At 43.1% G+C, this 23,497-nt stretch overlaps 1 protein-coding gene across 2 annotated transcripts in view; it reads right to left on the bottom strand.

Annotated features, from left to right (window-relative positions):
• Positions 1 to 3,416: 3,416 nt before the first annotated feature.
• Positions 3,417 to 23,497, bottom strand: part of SFXN1 (sideroflexin 1) — a 44,157-nt gene continuing 24,076 nt past the window's right edge. For both annotated transcript variants that reach the window (XM_004679238.2, XM_012722554.1), the window contains exons 3-11: positions 22,722 to 22,892; positions 21,834 to 21,932; positions 20,153 to 20,228; positions 19,132 to 19,217; positions 17,644 to 17,771; positions 15,443 to 15,492; positions 9,219 to 9,268; positions 8,776 to 8,823; positions 3,417 to 4,064 (exon numbers count right to left, since the gene is read on the bottom strand). In XM_004679238.2, the coding sequence (XP_004679295.1) occupies positions 3,968 to 4,064; positions 8,776 to 8,823; positions 9,219 to 9,268; positions 15,443 to 15,492; positions 17,644 to 17,771; positions 19,132 to 19,217; positions 20,153 to 20,228; positions 21,834 to 21,932; positions 22,722 to 22,892 (805 nt within the window). In that variant the 3' untranslated portion in view covers positions 3,417 to 3,967. The remainder of the gene's footprint in view (positions 4,065 to 8,775; positions 8,824 to 9,218; positions 9,269 to 15,442; positions 15,493 to 17,643; positions 17,772 to 19,131; positions 19,218 to 20,152; positions 20,229 to 21,833; positions 21,933 to 22,721; positions 22,893 to 23,497) is intronic.

Here is a 23,497-nt window from a genome sequence, read left to right as displayed (position 1 = left end):
CCTGGGACACATTTCTGCCCCTGGGGACACATATCTGAAGTTTTACTGCAATGCTCACTGCGCATATCCATGTTGGGCACCCAGCTGGGACTGTCTGTGTGTTAGTATCTCGTGCATCTGCCCAGCCACCCAGCCAGGAAACAGTAGTATCTTAATGTTACAGGTGAGTAAACTGAGGTTAAGAGAGTTGAGTTGAGCTGAATTCGGGCTTGAGGTCTCACCCAAATCTGTTCCTCTCATCCACTCAGTGGGGAAAGGACACTTAGAAGAACACAAGGCTGCAGTGAGGCCTATTATGGGTTTTTCTCTGACGGAGAAGCTGTGGGCAATAGGATAGATCCATGGGTGGACAGGTCTGGATGCAGATGGTGGCGAGACCACCGGGGAGACCCTGGACAAGACCACTTCTCTCACTCTAAACTCTCTTTAAACATGGGGTGTCCGGGCTCACTAGGACAGGACAGGTCCCGGGGCGCCATCACCGGGGCTCCTTCTGGGAAGTTCCCAGTGTCCAGGCTCTATGGCCAAAGGGCTGGCTCTGGAAAATGTTCACAACCGGGTTGCCTGTGCTCATTTCTCCTCTTAACTCCCAGGAATGGTGTTCATTTCCAGCCATTGCCAGAAAACCTTATTTTCCCTGTTGCTTCCACATCCTGGTGACAGTGGTCTCCAGAACACAGAATGGATTCTTTCTTGCAACTGGATTGTTTGAAATAGGAAGACCTTTTTCAAATTCCTGGTGAGAGTCCAGGTGGTTCCAGTGACCCACTGGTCAACCTTCTAGAGGCTGGAGAGATGGCAATGGACAGAACCAAAATCCCTGCCCTCTTATGCTTGCTGGGACCAGGTCTCTAAGTTTGTCAACATCTGACCTGTATGCTCTCTTGGAGTCTGGTGAGGGGTGAATGTATAAATTCATCTGTAAATTACATACATTTGTCAATTGATCTGAAACCCGCCAAAATAAGCTTAGCTCCTCAGGAGTTCCAGTGATGGACTGTGTGGCCAGACCACCTCAATCTGTGAGGTGCATGGGTGCTCCCCAGCCCCTGTTCCCTGCAGATCCTAGTGCGGAGGGCTAAAGAACCTGCATTTCTAGCAAAGCTGGATGCTGCGGGTCCAGTGGCCTTACTTTGAGTATCCAGGGCTTAAATGATACTGCAGATCCTCCCACCGGATGTAATGTCAAACTTTCTTTGATATTTTGAAGACACAAAGGAAAATGTAACTAGAGTATTTTGGTTGTTTCCATTTTTGGACAGGGCTCAGGTTCCACTTGTCGGGTCTGTAAGTTTTAAGTGACCGGAAACAGCTTTCTCATCTGCAAACAGAGACTTGTCCAAGCTCTCATGGACTCGGGCATCTTAATGAATCATTTTTTTTTTTTTAAAGCAAGGTATACTTTTTTTTTTTTCCTTAATGAATTATTTTAATCTGACATTTTTAGTTAGGCAGGCTTGTCCCTGGGAAATTGGCAAAGTCCTGAAATTTCATTGTTAGGTCTTAGTTGATCCTGAACAATGAGGGAATATGGTGCAATCTCACTCAGATGAAAATCTCCTTGTAGCTTTTGACCCCTCCCAAAACCTAACTACTAATTGCCTGCTGTGGACAAGAGCTTTAATGGTAACATTGAATAGCTGATGAACAATTAGATACTTTATATCATCTGTTCAAAATACCCTCACCTAACTGGACCCCAAGCAGTTCAAGGATCAGACATCCATCCTGTCTCTTGAGCAAATATATGATGAGCAAACAACCACGGAACGCTCACTATGTATAGGGCAACCACTGCGCATGCCTCCTCTTGGGTGGTCTTTACAAGTCTGTGATGTACAATTCAAGTATTTTCTCTAAACAACTAACACAAACATGACCATACCTGAAACAGGACACACAGCACGTCCGCTGTCCAAGGGCATGTGTTTTAAAAGTGGGGACAACTAGACCGTACCAGGTCTGACTTCTAGATCCAAATTCTTGGAGATTTTTAAATGACTAAAGTAATGGACAGTTATGTTATCAAAACAGATGCAGAGACGTGACAAAGGTTAAATTGCTCAGTTCTTTATTAAGTCTGTTAACAAGGTACTCCCCGATCCTGGGTTAAATTGAGGTTTTTCACTGTGAACTATGGCAAACAATGTGAAAGCAAATTGATCTCGCCACCATGTACAATGGTTCATCTTCAGGGTCTAAAGTAGAATTACATTTCTCCACTTTGCTCATAATTAATTTCCTGGAATTACACTGTGTGAGTGTGTGTTGGAGGGTGGGGTGGGGGGACGTTGGTAAAGGAGGTCCTTTGGTCTTTCAGAAGGTGGAAGACTCGTAGCCAAAACTAGAAATATATTTTCTGTAAAGTCACGATACAAAAATGCTCTTCCTGAGGTGTGAACCTATTCCCCTCAATCATAATCAGTGTTTTAAACGAGTATTAACTAACTGTATTAACTTAGTATTACTAAAAATAAACAACAATACTCTTTAGGAGTAACTGATGGCACCCAGGTACTAAGTTTGAATGGAAGGTTCTATTGACTGTAACATAAAAATTGCATCATCCTTTACATACAGATGAGAGAGAATTTACTTTCAGTCTGAGTTTATTTAACATTTCATCCAGTTGAAATGAAAACAACACAGATTCCAATACTGGCAAGACACTAATACTGAAATAAAAACTGCCAGTCAGTAAACGCTTGCAGTCGTGATTCTTGATCGTGGGAATAGAAATATTAATAATTACCTTTACAAGCTTATTGCACTTTATTTGGACTTTTCTCCAGAAAAGGTATTTCTAAGAGATCAGCAAAGATTGCCAATCTTGGTTCTTTTGTTCTTTTTTTTTTATACACCATGATTAAACTATACAGCTATTACTTCTATATTAAAGCAGCAAGAGTCAGAGGCATCAGGAAATATTAAAAAGACACATCTCCATGTTCACTGTCCTTTTTATGACAGTGCTGTGATCCTATCTTCCTGGTGTGCACACAATTTTGGAGACTTTTGTTTGTCTTCCAACCACCAGTCATTCATCTTTCAGTGAAGGTGACGATTCTGGAGTGGAGTCAACAATATGGCGGGGAGAGGAGGCTAACAATTCTGAGACTAACTGGGGCAGGGGACGAGGGCGCCTCAAGTGCTTTTAGTTTCTTGTTAGACGTTCTCTGTAAGTACCTCATGGAGAGCTGCCTTGAATGCCAGGCTTTTTATCGCTTTTTAAAACAAGAAGCATCTACAGCAACAGAATGTACCCGAGGCCAGAATGCCACGGGGAAGCTACTTTGGTCCACTTAATTTAAGACAGAAAAAATCTAAGAAGGAAAATTCTGGCAGTATAAAGAAAGGCCCAGAGTGGCCCCCAGCTTCTGATCCTTGAATCCTTGCAGAGAAAAGAGAAACACAGACACAAGGCACGCCATGTTTTCTTTATGAGGAAATTCACCCTGGTCACATCAAGAAAAATCTGTCAGAACTCGTTTCTACATTGTTATCACTTACAAGTCTCTGAATCACAACAGAATCTCCTGATCTGGCTCGGCGGTCACCACCACTTTTTTTCTTTGGCCAACTACAGACTCCACACATAATCTGTTACATTAAGTATGTTCCTTGTGAAATTACTACAGATGATGTAAACAATGGGCCACGGATTCCTTATTTTCAAACAGGTGGAATGTGATTAATATACAACATTCAAGTAAAATCATTATAAGAGCGACAGGGCGGGTATTTCTGTAAGAATGTGATTCAAAGATAAGAAGCCAGAGGAGTCGGGGCCGGCTCCCTGCAGGTGCCGTGCGGTCAGCAGTAGTTTGACTCTACAAGGTAAGGTGAATCTTTAAGAGGTTTCCGTCCCTGGGCGAACCCGCATGGATGAGGGCTGTCCTCCCCTCCAGGGCTATGCAGGATTTCTGCTGGCAGGTTTGCCCATTCAGGAGAGGCTTCTTTCTCGGCTTCACAATCCCTTGTTGAAGTAGACACGCCGTAATTCAGGCTGGCTTTCTTGGATCTTGGCTTGCAATTCAGGCTCCAAGCTTGTCACTGACATGGAACTGGGGTAAGGGAGAAGTGACAGGGTATATTAGATAGGCAGAGTGGGGCTAGAAGTTGGAGAAAGCAGAGTGAGAGACTCTCCCCGGGAGAGTCCAACTTGGAAAGAGCTCCACAAAGTTAGAAAGGAATTGAGTAGCGCCCCCTGGTGGGCGGGCTCAGTTACCCCCATCAATAGCTTTGGGAAATGATATAAGAAATTTTGAGTGTAAACCAGAGACATTTTATGGGGGTGGAGAGGGAAATGGGATCAGAACTGGGATGGAAAGGGTGCACTGGACTATAGTGGTGGTACACGGGTGAAGTGGTGGTGTGAAGCCCATGGGGATAACAACTGAGATGAAAAAATGCACAAAATGAAGAATGATGTAAAAAAAATAAAAAAAAAAGGAATTTTGAGAAAAAAGAAAAAGAAAAGAAATTTCATCACAGTGGATTGCTACATCTGTTCTATTTTATTTTAGTTATTGTTCACCTCTTATGGTGCCTTATAAACTAAACATGCACATAGTGGAAAAAACCAGGTGGGGTATTATCCTTGCTCTCAGGCTCACTTGGGAGTCTTGGCACGTGTTCTTGTGGGTAAGGAGGGCTAACAGTACAGTATCGTTCCTTTTACAGAATTGTCACTAATAATCAAAGATGTGTACCCAAGCCGCCCAAGATTTTACTAAAAGTTGACAGCCTGCGGCTCTCCCTGGTGGCGCCGCGGGTTAAAGCGCAGCACTGAGAAGCTAAAGCCACTTCGCATGAGTTTGATCCCCGCCTGCCCCGGAGGAGATCCACATGGCACGGCAGACCTCTCCTGACCCGCTCGCTGCCTCCCTCAGCAGTGTACTTCATAGATCTGACTGTTCTGCTCCCCACTCTGTCTCTGGTGAAGCCTCTCACCGCCCCTGAGCCTCTGGCCTGTACCCCAGCTCTGTATGCATAAATAAATTTTTACAAAAAAAAAAAAAAAGTTGACAGCCTGCTTGTGGCCACGACCGCTGTGACAGTGACGGCTGTGACAGTGCTGCCTGGGTGGGGTACTGGTAGCTGTTCCTCATAACACCACCTCCCAAGGGGACTGAACACATGCTCAACCATGAATGAAAAAGGAGTCCTGCTCTCCCTGGAGCTAACTCAACTCACAGTGTGAGGGACAACTCCTGTGCTCTGCTGTAGGAAGAGCCAAACTCATTCTACAATGGAGAAAGTACTAAAATGTACCAGGAAAACATCACTTACAGAATTTACCACTGTCAGTTTCTGCTGTATGCATTTAAAAAATAAACTTGAATTTATATGTGGTTTTACAGATATTAAATATGAAACATTAAAGGCTGGGGTTTTTGGCTATAAATGCTTATTTATATAAAGGTATGAAGTTGTCCCCAGTGCTCAGAGACCAGAAAAACTGCTGACATTTTCATGTATAATTAGTCTTTCGAAAAAATTTGATGTTTAATCTAGAATATACAGGGAAAGAAGTAAGGTAAGGTAAAGTCTGGACATAGAGTTATACAAAATATGCAAAAAGTAAAAGAAAACTAGAAAAAACTTCCAGAATGTTTCTTATCTATGTTGTGGGACTTTGGACAAGTTTTAGTTGCTGCTTCTGGTGCTAATGGCCACCACCTGCTTGTCGTCTGTTGGGCTGAGTACTGTGCATTTTAATCCTTGTGAAACCTCAGAAGGCCAAGGAGAAGTCAAGACAAGGAAACCAGCGGTGTAAGGGCCTGAAACCAGGTTTTTCCCTATCCACAGCCACACCCACTGGAGACAGCATCTCTGGATCCCGCTGCTTCTCTGATCTGCAAGTCCTTACATTACTAATGATGCATTTGAAAGACCAAACCCAATTTTGGAATTAAAATTATTCAACCTTATAGGTTGATGGAGGGGATTTTCTTATCTTCTAGGAGAGCTTATTTAAAATTGGTATAATTTGTGTCTTGACAGTTGAATAAATCTTCCTTGTAAAGCCACTTGGTTTTTGATGTACTTTGTAGAAAATTAAATAATGCTTTGATGTCTTTAAGCCAATTTCATTCTAATTTTTCATTCAGTTCTGTTAATATTTTTGTAGGAACCTGTTCAGTTTTCCTATTTCCAAAACAATGTTGTTATTTTCTTATCTTATTAATCTCTGCTGAATTTCTAGTAATGTCATTTTCTTATGCTAAGATTATTTATGCCTTTTGTTTTGATTGATCTCTGAAGACAGTTGTCTACAGTGCTACTGTTTTTCAAAGAAATGGTTTATTTTGACTTTGTGGGTCCTCTTTATTTTTTTTTTAATTACTTCTTTTATTAATTGCTGGTCTTAATTCCATTTTATTTCTCTGGAAATAAAATGCCTTGTTCTATTATTTTGTTGTCATTATCATTTATTCATATGGGAGAATGTATAATTGTGGCATATTCCTACAATGGACTGTTATACAGCTCAAAATGGATGAACTACAACTATGTATAATCATGTGAATAAGTCTTAGATGATGTTAAATAAAAAACAAGTGACCAAAGATTACATACAATACCCTTACCTACAAAGTTCCAAAGAGACAAGACTGGACAACAATATTAGACGTATGTATATATTTGATGAAAAATTTAATTGTAATTCCATGATATACATGGCATTTGTCAGAGTATTTAAACCTGCAACAGAGGCAATGAGACAGGCTGCGAAGAGAGTACAGATGGATGTTACTGTAATATTTTTACTCATGGTTGGGCACTGGGTACAGCGTATTTAATTGTATTATTAAAATATTTTTAAATTTTAATTAATAAAAAAAAATATTTTTAAAAAACAAGGTCATGCTGGGCCTTCCCTGGTGACGCAGTGCACTAAGAAGCTTAAGCCACTTCCTTGTGAGTTCGATTCCCACCTGCCCCAGAGGAGATCCACATGATGTAGCAGACCTCTCCTGACCCGCCCGCTGCTCCCCTCAGCAGTGTACTTCGTAGATCTGCCTGCTCTGCTCCCTGCTCTGTCTTTGGTGAATCCTCTCACCCTCTGCATCTCTGGACTGTACCCCAGTTCTGTATAAATAAATAAATCTTAAAAAAACAAAAACAAAAACAAGGTCATGCTTGGTCCAACAAGGACCAAGTTAAGACCAGCAATAAAGAAAAGAAATAATAAAGAAAAAAAATAAAGAGGACCCACAAGGCAAAACCAAGTTATTAAGTAGCTAATAAGGAAGAAACAAAAGAAAAATAAATATATAAACAGATGGATACATAAACAAAAAAAAAACCCAAACCCACAAGAAAAAGGCCAATAAGCTTCACTTTTTAAGTGGAGGAAGACCAGGGAATTCTTGGTGGTCTGAATGCAAAACCACACGGCGCGCTCGGAGAGCTTGCGACCTCAACGATATGTTGGGCTATACAAAACCCTGAGTTTAAATTAATCACAGGGCCCTCCCTGGTGGCGCAACAGGTTAAAGCACTGCACTAAGAAGCTAAAGCCACTTCTGCATGAGTTCGATCCCACCTGCCCCAGAGGTGACCCACATAGTGCGGCAGGCCTCTCCTGATCCACCTGCTGTTCCCTGTACGCTGCTCCCTGTACTTCGTTAGTCTGCCTATTCTGCTCCCCACTCTGTCTCTGGTGAATCCTTTGACCGACCCTGCACCTCTGGCTTGTACCCCAATTCTGTATGCATAAATAAATAAATCTTTTTAAAAATTAATTAATCACAAAATCAATGTTAAAATGAAAAAGTATATATTTTCTTATGTCACTCCCTGAGCTTCTGGGCCTACATGACTAACCGAACATAAGAGTGCCTGGTGTTTGGGGATAAGGAGACATGAGGAAGTCCATCCACAATGGGCTCTGAGGGCAGGTTTTGAGGCCACTGCCTTTCCTCTCCTGGGGGCTGGGCTTTTATCTACAAGTGATAAATGGCCCCCTGGCCTTGAGATTTAATTCCCTATTTAACAGCACAGGGTCAGAGACACACATGAAGAGCTGATAGAAGCTGAGTCCTCTGTTGGGTGGAGGGACCTGACAAAGTGGCCCCACAACAGAAGGCATACTGTCCCAAGCCTAACATGAGAGCAGAGGCCACCAGAGACATCCATGGCCCATGAACATGTGGGCCTTGCCATGTGGGGAGCCTGGAAATACTTGAAAGAGAGCACAGCAACGATGCTCTGTTTGGTGTTCCATCAGGAGGCGGCTGAAGCCTTGTATCTAAAGGGTGGCGATTTAATGCCTGTCAGTCTCGTTCTTACATCAAAAGCAGCGCACTTGGGCTGGATCACATGCACAAGGCTTGCAAAGAAAAAAAAAAAAAGCAGCAAATACACAGCAACCACCAGCTCCTGCTTGATGGCTGTCCCTGGGGCAGAACTGGGAATCTGATACCTCTGCATTCTGGACACACTGGCCACAGGGCTGGAGGGCAAAGCACCGCAGCACGATTTTTCTGAAAGCAAATTTGTGCCAGAGAAACCTGACTCTTACACAAAGCACATAGCATTTTGAGAAATGGGAGAGCGAGAGAAAAAAAATGCTGGTAAGAAAGTTTTGAAATTAGACAGACACGGGTTTGGTTTCTGTCTCCATCTCTCCCCTGTGGAGACCATGGTTTCATTTATCTTTTTTGAGTCTCCACTTCTGGCTGGGGAAATGGAATTTCAGCTCCTGCATCTTCAACAGGCTTTGTGGGTTACTACTTATAGTCATCTCCGAGAATCACAGATACATACCTTTTCTGAGGAAACAGAGCACAGCAGAGAGGTGTAGCAAACACCAAGCTTTAAGAAAAAGGACAAGTTAGAGAATTATTGAAATGGTTGATTTTCAGATTCATTTTTCCATTTTACTTTTAAATCAACCCGTTTCTTTCCTCAAAGCATTACATTGCCTCACAAAAATAGGTCCTGTTTGGATAATTTCACCACCAACGGTTGCCAAATTAATTTTTTTAATCAAAGAGATAACAGTTTAAAAAATAATAACACAAATTGTCCCCAAAGTTGTACTTGTCTCTAAAGCGTTACTTCCATCTATTCATTGGGGCATGAGTTCCAGATGTTCTGGAATGTTCTCATTTTTCATAATTTGTGTCCCACATTCTCTCATCCTGTCACCCTTTCATAATGCTGCATAATTATTTTTTAAAATTTGGTATAAAAGTAATTCTACTCACCAGAAGCCAACAAGTCCAACTTGAATAGGTGCACTCATCCATGGGAACCTCTGTTTTGAGAAATAAATTATTTTGAATACTGTTTATCCAGACTTTCAGCAGCAGTTTCTTTTGCAGGGCTCTCCTCACATTATAAGATCCATTGGGAACATGATTAGTGGAATTTGGGGGTACACGGCAACAAGCGTGTTAGTCCTTGCCTTTCTGTGACCCTAAGTCTATCAATAATCTTGTGGAAGATCAAATGCCTTCTAATTTTCTTCCTTGCACATGAATCTGAGTGATGCTGGCTGCAAATGGGGGTGGGCGAGCTGCTAACGCTTGACTATAACTTATCTTCTGGCCGGGAGACAGCTCAGCAGAATGAAGATAGTCACAGCTTCCTAAATAAGTGTGTAAGTGAAGACAGGCTAGAGAACATCCATCAAGTGCCCAGCACAATGCTTGGAACACAGCAGAAAAGCCCTTACATTTTCCTTTCTTGATTTTAGTTACTATCAATGTGGTCAGAACTACTGCTGGCATAAAACATTTCGCATGTCATTTTTTTTTCTTTTAATGGGAATGAATAGGTTGGTTGGCCTTGTGGAGAATCAGTGCTGTTAGATTTTCAATTTGAAAAAAGGAGTGGTGCCAACATGCATAGTAGAGAGAGCTAAAACACATGGTTATATAAATAAGGCTGAGAAATGGCCGCAACCAAGTGTGAATTAGCTGTAATGAAATCAGCCAACAGAGTTAGGTCAACGCAAGTGGTTAAAAGATTTATCATCCCAACCACGGCGGCTTGTGCGAGAGGCATACCCAGGTCCCTGAGAAGACTCCACTGGAGAAAAGGCTAAGGTGAGAACAGAGGCGTGGACTAGGGAGGAAGAGAGAAATATCATCAAGAGACAGATGCACAGAGCTCAGGGGACCCCTTGCCCCCAACCCTGATGGGCTGCGGATCAGAGGGCCCCTTTGCCTCCCCCTCCCCCACCAAGGCAAGGTCAGGATGTGCTGTGTCCTGGGCAATTGGCTCATCTGAGGATGGACTCCAATGAGGACAGGACAGGCCCTGCCTGAGCGCCTCCCTTGGGGTGACCCTGAGCTGGTGAGACGAGCTCTTGCAGAAGGGTGATCCTGAACCTGGAGGAGCAGCCTCCTATTCCTGGACTCTGGTGTGCAGCAAAGTGGGCTAGCTGCATCCCAGGGAACAGCTGTGGGGCCTCACCGAGGGGCGGGTACAGACGGAAGGCTGACTGGTCCTTGGGGGATAGGGCTGGGGGGAGGTGAAGGTGCTGGAAAGGGGGGACAATGGCAAGGACCCTGGGGAGCTCTGACTTCTCCTGTGAAACTCAGCCTGTATGTCATCCTTCTCCCGACTCCCATTCTTGCCATTCTGCCTAATTCGTCTCTGCTTCTTAAATGGAACTTAGTCCGACACTAAATCAGCAAGTAACGATGCTTGGTCTTTCCCTAAACACTTGCATTACATCCTTGGGGAAGGAACATGTATCCAGCACAGAATCACGCAGAGGATAAGTGAAAGGTTAAATGATTTAAAGACAATACTCTGAAGTTTAAAAGATACATATTCAAGAAGATAAAAGGCTCAGGATGTACGCTAACTGTAATTCTCCTCCCTAATAAGTCTTCCAGTAGTTTTCTGACACACGATAAACTACACACATTTAATTCTGTACAACAGAGTCATGCTTCACTAACGGATGCATTCTGAGAAATGTGTTGTTGGGTGATTTCATCGTCATGCGTATGACGTAGACGATAAATTGCACCTCTACTGATCTAGCCTCCTACACACCGGGGCTGATGTCCGCCTGCTATTATCTCTGTCACAAATGTGGTCCACTAGGGATGAAAACACCATTATGTGATGCATGACTGTGCAGGTTTTGACATACCATCCATCAGCTATGGAACCAGCCTCATAATCAATATGATGAGCTGATCCACACCCCTCACACTGCCCTTGACCCCACATCCTGGAGCACTCCACCAGTCTGCATCCCTTTCCCTGGCCACCTCTGATCTTCTTTCTGTCACTGTATATTCATTTAGATTTCCTAGGATGTTACACTCATTATTCTTTTGTGTAATTATTTTCAGATCCATTCAGATTTTTATGTGTCTCAACAGTTCACTACTTTTTATTGCTCAGTAAGAAACCCCACTGCACGGATATAGCACAATATGATAATCCATTTTCCTGCAGATGAGCTTTTGGGTTGTTTCCAGTTTTTAGCTACTACAAATAAAGCTGTTAATAACATCAGTCTTTTGTGGATAACATGTTTCCTTTTCTTCTACTGAACACCTAGGAGTGAAATGGCTGGAGCAGATGGTAAGTGTCTGTTTAATATTTAAAGAAGCTGCCAAACTATTTTCCAAAGGTACAGTTTTACATTCCCACCAGCAAGGGATGAGACTTCCAGGTCTTCTGCATCCTCCCCAGTGGTCTTTTAATTTAGCCATTGTAAAGGGTGTTTAAATGTAGCATATAGTTTTTAATTCTACTTTCTTTAGTGACTAAAGATACTAAGCATCTTTAAACATGCTTATTTGCTCTTTGTATGTACTACATGGAATGTCTGCTCAAACCTGTCCATTTTCTTTTGGGGGGGGTTTCTCAAAGGAGCATTGAGGGTTCTTTTATAATTTTGGAATCACTTCCTGTCCTTTATCAGATTCATGCTTTGCATACATTTTCTCCTAGTCTGCTTCTTATTTTTTCATCCTCCTTACAGTCTTCAAACAGCTGAGTTTTGACATGCTGATCAAGCCCCAATTTATCAATTATCAATTTTTCTTTGATGGACAGTGCTTCTGGTGCTATGGCAAAACAAACTCTATCTAACTCTAAATGGCCTAATAGACTATCTCAAAGATGATCTGTTACATTTTTTCCTAGAAGCTTTACAAATCTAGATCTTCACATTTAGAATCTATAAACCATTGGAAGTTGGTTTTGAGAGGTGGTACAGCCAATTATGATACAAGGCCCATATCCCAGGCAAAATGAACACCGCCATCTCCTAGCGAGCTATGCTCTCTTCCTCTGAGCTTCTGTTGAGCATCTGCCCATGGCCGGTCTCCTCAAATGTCTGTCCACCCTTGAATTGGAGGAGACACCTCCTCTATACACCCTGCACTGTATTCATGGGGTTCTGGCACCATCTCCTGAGACTTTGTACCCCCAAACCCCTAACCCCATAGCCCCACATGTTCGTTGAGAGCTGGGTTCAAGCCCTGTTTCTATGACCCTAGCACCTTATATGACAGTTCCATAAAACAGACATGCTGGTAAGGGCTGAGAATACACGCCAAGTTACTTTCCCACTCAGCAGATGACCCTAAGTCAACTGGGTAGACAGAGCAGGCCATCTTTATCAAAAGGAAGATGAAAGAACTAAAACTGAAGGAATGAGGGACTATATTTGACCCAAACTGAATCGATTTTATTCACAATGAAAGTATAAGAATGACTTTAGATATTGCAGGAACTCTCCTTCAGCTACTTGCTGAAGGGCCAGATTTTAGGCATTGAGTTTTTTGATTTATTGTACAAGTATCTGTGAATCACCTGTGTCTGGCCAGCACTCCATGTGGGACAAGAAAAGACACAGGGTAAGCGAGGAACCACAGCAAATGCTGTCCAAGCTGACCGTTCACAAAGATCAACAAAAGATACTAATCAGCAAATCAAGAATGGCCAATTCCTTTCACATCTGCAGCGGTGTCTGGTCATGTCCCAGGGACAGGCCTGGATGGCTGCTGGAGCTATGGGGACTGTCAAGAGAGACTGAGCCACACAACCCAGTGCCTAAAATGTCTGGAGCTTTTGCTGACGGGGCGCAGACAGGCCTGTCTCTCTGAAGTGTGGGGCGCTGTGAGGAGGGGCTACAGAGGAAGTAATACAAATGGCCTCTGCTTATGCTTTAACAATGGCCATGACACCGATGGCATCCTGGGGCTTCTCCACAGGAGCAAAGCGTGGTACTGATGTTCACAGCTGCCAGGCACCTGGCAGGGGCATGTGTGTGAGTAGCTCTGGCACTCAGTCTGTACCTTCTCCCAAGAAACATCTCTACCAAGGTGGAGAAAGGTGTGGAGAAAGTGGGACAGCCTCAACCAGACCCCTGGAGCCTGTGAGGGACTTTGCAGGACCCTCGAGCTACTCTGACCACCAGTCCTGCCCCAGTGGCTCCTTCTGGCTTCTTGGTGGGGAGGAGAGAGGCCTGTTCCAGGACGGCCAGCCAGGTGATACACCTCTATCTTATTTAAAGGGTATGGTAAAAAGCACAGACTAAGACAAGGGAGGCATTTCACTGAAGGAGGATTTAACAAACATCCACTCATTCATGACTGCGAACATCTAGGCGGATGTGGCACTGCTGAGTGCACGCTTCTGCCGTGTGCTGGCCCCTGTGTGTAAGGAAATGCCAGAGTCCACAGCCTCATCTACACATCCCGACAAGAAGGGCCCACATCACCTATATACAATGGAATATTACTCAGCAACCAAAAAAGAGAAACACATGTCTTTTGCAGCAACTTGGATGGAGCTGGAAAAGATCATGCTTAGTGAGATAAGCCAGAAAGAGAAAGAAAAATACCGGATGGTTTCACTCATAGCAGGAGTATATTGACCAGGCGAGAAAATAATAACGAACAGCCATATACCAGAGACATTTTGTGGGGGTGGAGTGGGGAATGGGATCAAAAATGGGGGGTGGGGGTGGAGTGCACGGGACTATGGTGATGGCACATGGTGACTCGGTGATGGGAAACCCACGGGGATTACAATTGAGATGAAAAAAAAAGTACAAAATGATGTAAAAATAAACTTATATTATAAAAAAAAAAAAGAAGGTCCCACATCTACCCTTCGGTGTCTGCCATCTAGTGTTGGTCACTGAGCTGTGAGGGTCACTGTGGCCACTTTCCCAACAACACCAAGACTCCAGGGGTCCAAAGGGCTGACTCAGCTTCAAGAATGTTGTGCCAGCTTCATGACATGCTTCCCCCACCAACCTAACCTTTCATCATGAAAGTAGGTTGAAATGCAGGCCTTTTTATAACAGATTTATTTATTTACGCTTATAAGAACTGGGGTACAGGCCTGAACTGGGGGTGGGGGGTGTTGTGAGAGGATTCGCCAGAGATAGAGTGGGAACTGCTCAGGGCATGTTGGGTCTGTGAGCTATGCCCCTTTATCTCAAAGCTTTACCTTGTCCCAGCAAAGCACATATTCACTTCTGAGACCCAAAACAATTTATCTGAGAGAGCTGTGGTTTTTGCCACAGCACCTCTGCTTCTCCAGCAAGGAACCTGACCCACTTCTGGAAGATCTAATGGTGACACTTTCCAAACAGTCTGGGAAAAATGAGTTACCCTATGCCATGGTACCCCAGATGTTGTGAGAACTGGAGAACTCAGATGAAACTAAAATACTATGGCATTAAGTCATGATGCTATAAGAAGCAATGTAGAAAGAATGCCTCAAGTGCACTGAGAGTTCCGGATTATAGTTACTTTCCGTAATATTTGCAGACCTCGACAAATGGCAGTTTTATATTAATGAATTTTTAGATATGCTCACCAAAGAAAAATACCTTGCAAGCAAAAGTCAGTGTTTCATAAAGCTACTATTTCACATTATTTTTTCATTTTTGATAGAATATAGAGAAACTTGTCAACATATCAGCCCACATTCACACAGTCTCTATGTTATCACAAAACAAGGCATTAATCAGTGACTAAGGTAAGTGTGTAAGGGATCAGAACCCCTCAGAAGTGGGCACAATCTTTTGTAAGTATCTGAGATTAGACATCATCACGTGTTCCCAGAAACATCTTTTTACTTACATAAATGCCCAAGTGCCTTCAAAATCTTTACTATGTAGGAAAAATTCTGTTATGGTTTGAATTCTGAAAAGGATTTGCAGGATTGAGTCAGTGGTAAATAGAGCTGGAACTTGCCAGTTTTAAATCCTTTCTTTTTTCCCTTCAGATTAATTTCACATGCAACAATGAGTAATAATGTTGTCTAATAACTTGACATACAACCTGTAAATTTATTTACCTGTCAATCCAACTGTACAGCATGTTACTGTTACACATTTGTCTATGGTAGCAAAGTTGTCTTATCATATTACATACACACTTACAGAACAATATCCTTGTCTGTGTTCAATATACTGCACATTAAAGTGTGGGCTTACCTTTAAAAAGGCTTTCTTTTCCAAAGCATTCATGATAAATGGAGGGATGGCTGGAAGTTAAGACAGTGCACTTAAATCTTTATTTAATATTTATTTTTGACCCACTCCCGTCCCCAACATTGTAACAAAAGGCTCATATCACTTTCAGTCTATTTTTACACTGGCAGAGAGCAACCATTTGCATAATTTCTAAAAATATTTTAGTATTTTGAAGAAAATCTATAGTTCCCATTCTCTAGGTCTTTGAAAAATAATGTGATGCTCTTGAAGAGATGTTTTATATTTTTTTCTTTTAAATTGAAGTAACATTGCTTAATAATGATGTAAGTTTCCAGAGTACATCAGTAAGAATCAACAGCTGCGTGGACTATATGAAGGTCACCACTAAAAATCCCCCTGGGTCCTTCTTATGCTAACAAACAAGGCTCATCCAGGTGTCTGGCCTGTGGGTCAGGAGACCCCCCTCACCAGCTGGGTGACCCTGGGAAGTTGCTTCACTTCTACCAGCCTGTTTTCTCAGTGTACCAAAGTGGCCATGATGTACAGGGGTGGTCACACATCCAGATTCTGGTAGCAGCAGTCTTTCATCAAACTAAACTGTCAGCTCAGCTGCTTCCCTTGTGGACAACGCCGTGTAGATTTCATGGAGGTGGACAGACAGGGTCTCTTCTCCAAAGACTGGGTGATGCTGGAAATTACCAAACCTCTGTGAACGGATTGGGTTGGCTGAACTCCAAAGAGGAGCCAAACATATCCAAATCCAAACCAAGGACATAATGGAAAGCAAACCCAGATCACCACCTACAGATGTGTCCTCGATGTCAGCAAATCAGAAAACCTGAACCCTGAAGGCAAGCTGGGGGTGGGGGTTCCACTGCCCCCTTGAGGTTAGTCTCCTAGTGCTGACTGCTGATGGTGAAATTAGCTGGGGTGCAAATATCAGACAGCCCTAATTAGCTGGGGTGCAAATATCAGGTGCCTCAAAGTTTTCCTTCACGCATGCATTTTTTTTTTCAGCATTTGTTGGCTGTTCCTATTCATTTGTTGACGAGCATCAGAGTGACAAAAGGAATTTAAAGAGAAGAAAGAGATCAGTGGGAAAACTTGACAGCAGTTGCTTCCTCTGAGAGTTGAGCAAACAGCCCAGGGGTGTCTGTACTCTGTTCTAGTTCAGATGTTGAAACGAAACACATATATTTCCACTTCCTGCAAAGGAAACTGGGCCTCCCAGAGGCTCCCACCACCAACCCCTCCCCCCCATCCCTGGTTACTGTTTCCTTATACCCAAGCCCATTCCAGGCCCCTAGAGGTCAGTGCCTTAGGGATCTTTGGTGCAGAACATCTCAGAGGAAGTAAGCACAGAGCAGATCCCATGTACTCAGTCAAGCTGGCTCAAGCCCATCTCCCCTGATCCCCTGCTGAGGTGGCCTGGCACCTTTTATAACAGTTGCTCTAACCAGCCTGAGTTACTCTGTGTTCAAGGCACTTCCAAGTGATACACACAAATCTTTGGAAAGGATTTTCTTCTTTTCAACCTTTACAAAGATCAATTTTTTGGCTGCCAAATTCTCATCACCTCCACTATCACTGCCCCATCGGTCCTGCCTCACCTCTCATTTGGGGTGCTGCAGTAATACTCAATCCATTGTTTTCCTTCCCTCTATCTATTCTCAGCACAGCACCAGAGTGGTGCCCTTACACCTTACATCAGACCGTGCCGTCTCCCTGGCTTCCTGGCCCTTACACTGAAAACCAGGGCTGGCTCAGGTCACCCACATCCTGCCCTCAGGGACCTCGTCCTACCCACTTGACTCTTCCCACTCCCAGTCTCTATGCCAGTTGCCTCTGCTGCCTTCAGATGCTGCCTACATGCCAGACATGCTCCCCACTCTCCCACTGACTGCTTTGTCTAGAACGCTGACCCCTGACATCCACCTGGCTCACTACCTCACCTCTGTCCAATCCTCTTCCCTGGTCTTCTGCCCACTTCCACTGCAACACCCCATCTCCAGTCTCCTTTTCCTCTTTACTCCTGCTTACCATCTCATATGTCTTCTGCTTATTGTGTTTATTCCCCACCAGCCTCACTAGCAAGTGAGTTCCATCATGAGGACGGATGTTTTTTTTAATTATTGAATGCATACACACTTGCTCAATCTATGTTCCTGGTATACATTAATGGAAGATAAAAGTCTACTAACCCATGCCTGGGGCGGCCATGAGGATCCTGGAGACCACCACTTGAGTGATGGCCTGTTGGGCAGCATTGGCTGACTCGCCCAGGCGGTTGCCATTTTCATCTGTGACAGGAATGCCCACTTTGAGTTCCCTGCAGAGTGAGATATTCAGAAAAGCAAAGATAGTCACAGCAGCTTCATGAAGTGGCTGCATATAGCGCCCCATTGAAAGGTCAAGTCCCCACTCCATCTAAACACGCTCATTGGCACAGACAAGTCTATTTTTAAAACGGCGAACAAGTACAATTCATGCGTGATAGATTCAAAGGGAAAATAAAACTAGTAAACTTAGTTAAAAAAAAAAAAAGTGCAGCAGTTTTAGTAACAATGTGACTCCCAGTGTGAAATGGTAACTTATAGACAGGGCTCATTTTCTAGGCTCATGTGTAATGTCGAGAAACTTTCCAGGTGAAAAAATATAATAATATGCAGCCTTACGGGGATGCTGACTACACAAAAGGACTTATCTACAAGTTACTAATACTGTGATGATAGCTCTTTTCCTTTCCCTGTGTTTTGTTATCCATTTCAAAATGCTCTTCCTCATTCTTTCTCTAACTTTAATTTTTTCCAGTTCTAAAAACTACTTCCAAATATATATACATTACTTTTTTTTTTAAAGATTTATTTATTTATGCATACAGAACTAGGGGATAGGCCAGAGGTGCAGAAGATCCAGCAGAGACAGAGTGTGGAGTAGAACAGGCAAACTGACAAAGTACACTGCTGAGGGGAGCAGTGGGAGAGTTAGGAGAGGTCTCCTGCGCCATGTGGGCACCTCTGGAAATGGGATGGAAATTGCACTGATGCAGCTGTGGCCAGCTTGCAGTGTTGTGTCCTAACCCGCTGTGCTACCAGGGAGGGCCAGATTAACATTACTTAAAACCCAAAATGAGGGGCCTTCCCTGGCGGTACAATGGGTTAAAGCACAACACTACAAAGCTGAATTCAATCCCCAACCAGGAAGGTGACCTACATGGTACAGCAGACTTCTCCTGTCTTGCCCGCTGCTTCCCTCAGCAGTGTACTTCATCAGTCTGCCTCTGCTCCTCATTCTGTCTCTCACCACCCCTTGCACCTCTGGCCTGTACCCCAGTTCTGGGTGCAAAAATAAATAAATCTTTAAAAAAAATCCTTTTTTTGCAAGACCTTCGTCCCCTACCCCTGGCACACTAAATGAAAGATTGAGATTTATTTTGACATTTTTTTATTATGTAGAAGTAGAAAGAGTATTCTAATCCCACTCTACTTAGTTATCAGCAACTCATGGCTAAACTTGCTTCATCGATGAACTCACCTTTAGCCTCAACTCTAGATCATTTTGAACAATTCCCAGATCTCAAACAATTTCATCTGTAGATATTAAAATAAACTTTAAAAGTTTTGACTAATTATTTGAAGAGACTCTCCTGTCCAGCACAAGTCCTTTCAAAGAGTGCCTATTCATCTTACCTTTGCCGCATTAATGGAATATTAATGCAATTAGCAGCAGCTACAGCAGCAAAAGGAACAAAACGTCCTATGAGTGGGGAGATACGCTGTGAAAAAAGATAATTTCAAAAGCATTACTGTACTTTTTCTGGACTACTGAATGGAAATACTTCTTCTTGAAAACTGCTAAAAATAGGCAGAGTCCTATTTGCATATAACTCAGTGCTCACTGTGTGGGACACACACACACACAGTGGAATATTATGCAACTATGAAACAGGATGGAACAACACAGATGGGCCTGGAGTTGATTCAGCTGAGTGAAATAGATGGAGAAAGACAAAATATCCCAAGATTTCACTCATATGTAATACCTAGATTAAAAAACAAAAGGTTTGGGATGATCAGACCAACTAGCGGTTACTGGAAGGGAAAAGAAGGTGTATAAATTGGGCCAAAAGGGACAGTGGTATGGGGAAGGACAGAACTGACTTTCAGGGGTGACCTTAATGTAGTTCTCAATGACGCACACTTGAAGTTATATAATAACACAACATTACTTCAATTAAGAAAAAAAACTCACACTGTGAGTACTTTGAAAACTTGTTTCCAAGTGGCATTTACATTTCCAGTATTGGCATCCGGGGCCTAGAATGTCAACATCTAAGATATTTTGACAGTCGAGTGTGATTGTAGGGGTAGGGGCTTTAGAGTCCCAGGTTTAGAGAGTTCAGCTGTGATGCCTCCTTCTCCAGAGAGGTGTGGGCAGGGGACACACTGCCTGATACCTGCTCCAATGGGCTGTGCGGTGGATGAGGACTTAACACTTAATCTGCATGTCAGCTACAGACTAGGTCTGGGTACATGTTCCTGGGATGCCCCTTCTCCTGAGCTTCTGGGAAGATATAATTAAAATATGCACTGAAGAGAATAACTCTAAGAAGAAAGTCAGATAACTACTTTGGGCAATAATAGAGAGACTCAGAGCCAGGCAGGTAGGAACAAATTAGGAAACTTTATTATAGAAAAAAGGTCTGAGTACCTTGGCTAATGCATTGAGTCCTAGAGCTGTTGTTACAGCACCTGTTGTGGCAGAAACATACGCTGTCCCCAATTCGCTGGAAAGAAAGAACAGTGGTGAGGATGGGGAAGAAGCAAGGGGACAAGGTGCAGGGTAACGAGACATGGTGCTCTGGTTGTGGGTGTGCTGTGGTGACGTGCACCTGAACCTGCTCCCTTAATGCATGTGAGGACTATACACCAATGCTACCTCCACTGAAAAATCAAAAGAGTAGTGCGTAACCTGTGAGCAATTGTCAGGAATCTGGGACAACAGATTCCGAAGCAATGAGGGGAAACGTAAAAGAACGAGATTCAAAATGGAGATTCCATGAAATATTCATATTATTCTCCAAGTAGCGAAAGCCTCAGAAAAAGCAAGTTAGCCCATAGAAAAGTGGGATCCTTCACCTACAATGCAAAATAAGCAGCCACATCAAGTGTGTGTATGGAGGGGTGGGGTGTTGGGTAACCAGGACAGGCAAGGGGGTATGTGGTAGAAACATGTGCAGGGAACATACGCACACGTTCCTCAGAATACTGATACACATACTGCAAGTGACAACTCCGAGCACGCTGCCACCCTTGAAATGACACCTTACAGGATGAAAATTTGGAAAGTCCCATCTCCAAAACGTAGTGAGGCCCACACAATTCTCTCTTAGCTTAAACTTTTAATTTAAGGATTGGATGAAGTGAAGGTGTGATAAACACCTGCTAATTTTCATATCCTTGTGCCAGAGCTGATGGTAGAAGACAGACGGTCAAAAGCAATTTAAAACCAAAAAAAGAAAACACTTTGAAGAATTATGTCCATGATGCTAAAGTTTCTGTTAATTAATCTCTGTCACCTGCCTACAGCCTACAGTGTTTTTTTTTTTTTCCACAGGAGAAAAAAATTTAAGATTATTTATATTCTTTTTGGCTGCGTGATTTAAAAACAAATGGGCAACTCGGATGGAGCCGGGAGGGAAAATATTAAGCACAATCAGCCAGAAGGAGAATGACAAACATCGAATGGTGACACTTATATGCGGGACACAGCAAAACAAAACACAAGAACAGATAAAGCCAAACTAAAAATCCAACCCTCGAAAGCTGACCAGGGAATGGGAGAAACTGGAGGGTGGGGGGACAAGGATCAAAGAGAGGGGAGCACAGAGAACAAGGGGCTCTGGGGGTGAACTGTGGTTCCTTGGTGGTGGCTGCATTCTGGCAACAACGCCCAAAAAGGGGATCATGCACCTCTATAATGGAAGCAGTGATGTAAACCGATACTAACTCCATAAAAAAATAAAAGTCAAAAAAAAAACCCATATTGGACATAAAAGCCACTGATGTCCCCTGGATTCTGCAGCCTTTGCTGTGGACACTGGTATCTGCGCCTACTTGCAGGGGAAACTGGGGTGCGCCTGTCATTTATCCATGGCCCAGCCACCTGCTGTGTACTGAGCAGGGGACATGAGTCCAGGGGGTGGAGATACATCTTCCCACTAGCGCCACTACCAACATGGTAGATCTTGATAAACGGAAAAGGAGCATGACTGGGAAGTCAATTCTACACACTACATTTCTGCAAATGCACTCTTTAATTTACACTTTAAAGCATGTTGCAGAGTCGAGCAAACCCCGGGAACAGAGAGGCCCCTCCCGTGGTGACTTACTTGACAGTGAGGGGGGCGTCTCCGCTGCGGTTGGTGTAGTTGACCACGGCATTGAAGGACTGGTTAACCCACTGCCAGAACAGCACTGCCGGGGTGGTCCTGAAACAGAGCGAGCCGTTAGGGGTCGGCCATTGCCTGTGCCCTTGCTGCCGGGGCAAGATGCACCAGGGCGGGCAAAGACCACACTGGGGTGCAGGCTGAGGGCCTGTAGGGTCAGGCCGGGCAGGCTTCCCTCCTGTCTGATTCCCAGCCTCCTCAACTGTTGGGTGTGGGAACAAGCTCAGAGGGTTACAGCGAGGATGGTACCTCACTTAAATTTTAGCTTCAATTTATGGAGAGCCTAGGATAGAGTAGGCACTCAGTAAATGTCAGGTCCCTTCTCTTGTGGGGGGAAACACTTGTAGGTCCTGGTCCCTCTTGTCTGCATGTGCAAGCGCCAAGCCTGTGTCTATGACACTGTCTACACCTACACCTACCTACACCTGGTCTATACCACTTGTACACTCACCTGCACACCTACTCCTATACCCACACCTGTTACAGCTATACTGCTCCTACGTCTAGCCTATTCTCTAGGCTTGCATCTGTATCATGTGAATGGATTAAAAAGCAAATTTACTTAGAGACTTATTTTCTTTCTTAAGCCCATTTTTCTTTTGAATCTAAGATTTTCTTTTGAATCTAAGAGTTCTGCTTCTTTTTGAACAACACAGAGAACACCATATAGCAGAGGGAAAAAGTACAACAGTCTCTCATTGAGCTGAAATACTTACATAAATGAACCTCAACAAGAAGTGATATTTATTTCAGTAAGACCATATACATACCAACATGCACTTTTAGTTGCTATAATATAAAATGAACTCATGTTACATTTCCATAACTTACCTATAAAATGTCATCATACAACCCGTGATGGTCATGTTCATTGGAACCTGAGCTGACATCCTTCCTATCAAAATCATCTTTTCACCAGTGTCGGGATGAAAAGCTGAATCGTAGATGTATTTTGCTCTCCATAGTTCATTTTCTGTAAGGCCTGGAGGAACAATTCCTTGTCTAGGAAAACAACAACAAAGAACACAGCAATTATTCATTTCAAGTATTTTACTGGTGTTCCAGAGACATATAGCAAGAGGGATTTTAAGTTTGCCCTTACCTAAAAGAACTGCCCCCAATGGAATGACACTTTAATAACCCATAACACAATCAATAAACCCATGAACATTTCAACCAACATATCTTAAAATATCTCTAATTTAGAGAAATAAAAACTTATCTTGCATAATAGGGAAGTATTCAACTTTGAAATATTCTTTGTTTAAAAAGACATTGAAAGATAGATTTTGAACTTTACAAACTCTAGAATATTTCTAACCAATGAGACAAAAACTATGGCAATTAAGAGTAGTTTGAAAACCTTGTAGTTTGAAAACCTTGGGTAGAAAGGCTCATTGCTTTTACTCTGTATCAAAAAACACGTATTCAATGCAAGAAAGCTGAAAATACAGATATTTATTAGCATAATTACTCATCACCATGGTAACGTTTTGGTGAGCACACTTTCAATCTCTTCAAGGATTTCTATCAATGATATTTAAAGGCAACAACACCGCACTTGATGCTTTATAGACATCTTTTTTTACTGAAGACTTTTTTGTAAA

The sequence above is a fragment of the Condylura cristata genome, unplaced genomic scaffold, assembly GCF_000260355.1.
Source record: "Condylura cristata isolate star-nosed mole 26May11 unplaced genomic scaffold, ConCri1.0 scaffold00008, whole genome shotgun sequence".
NCBI lineage: Eukaryota > Metazoa > Chordata > Mammalia > Eulipotyphla > Talpidae > Condylura > Condylura cristata.
This window is presented reverse-complemented; position numbering and strand designations above follow the sequence as displayed.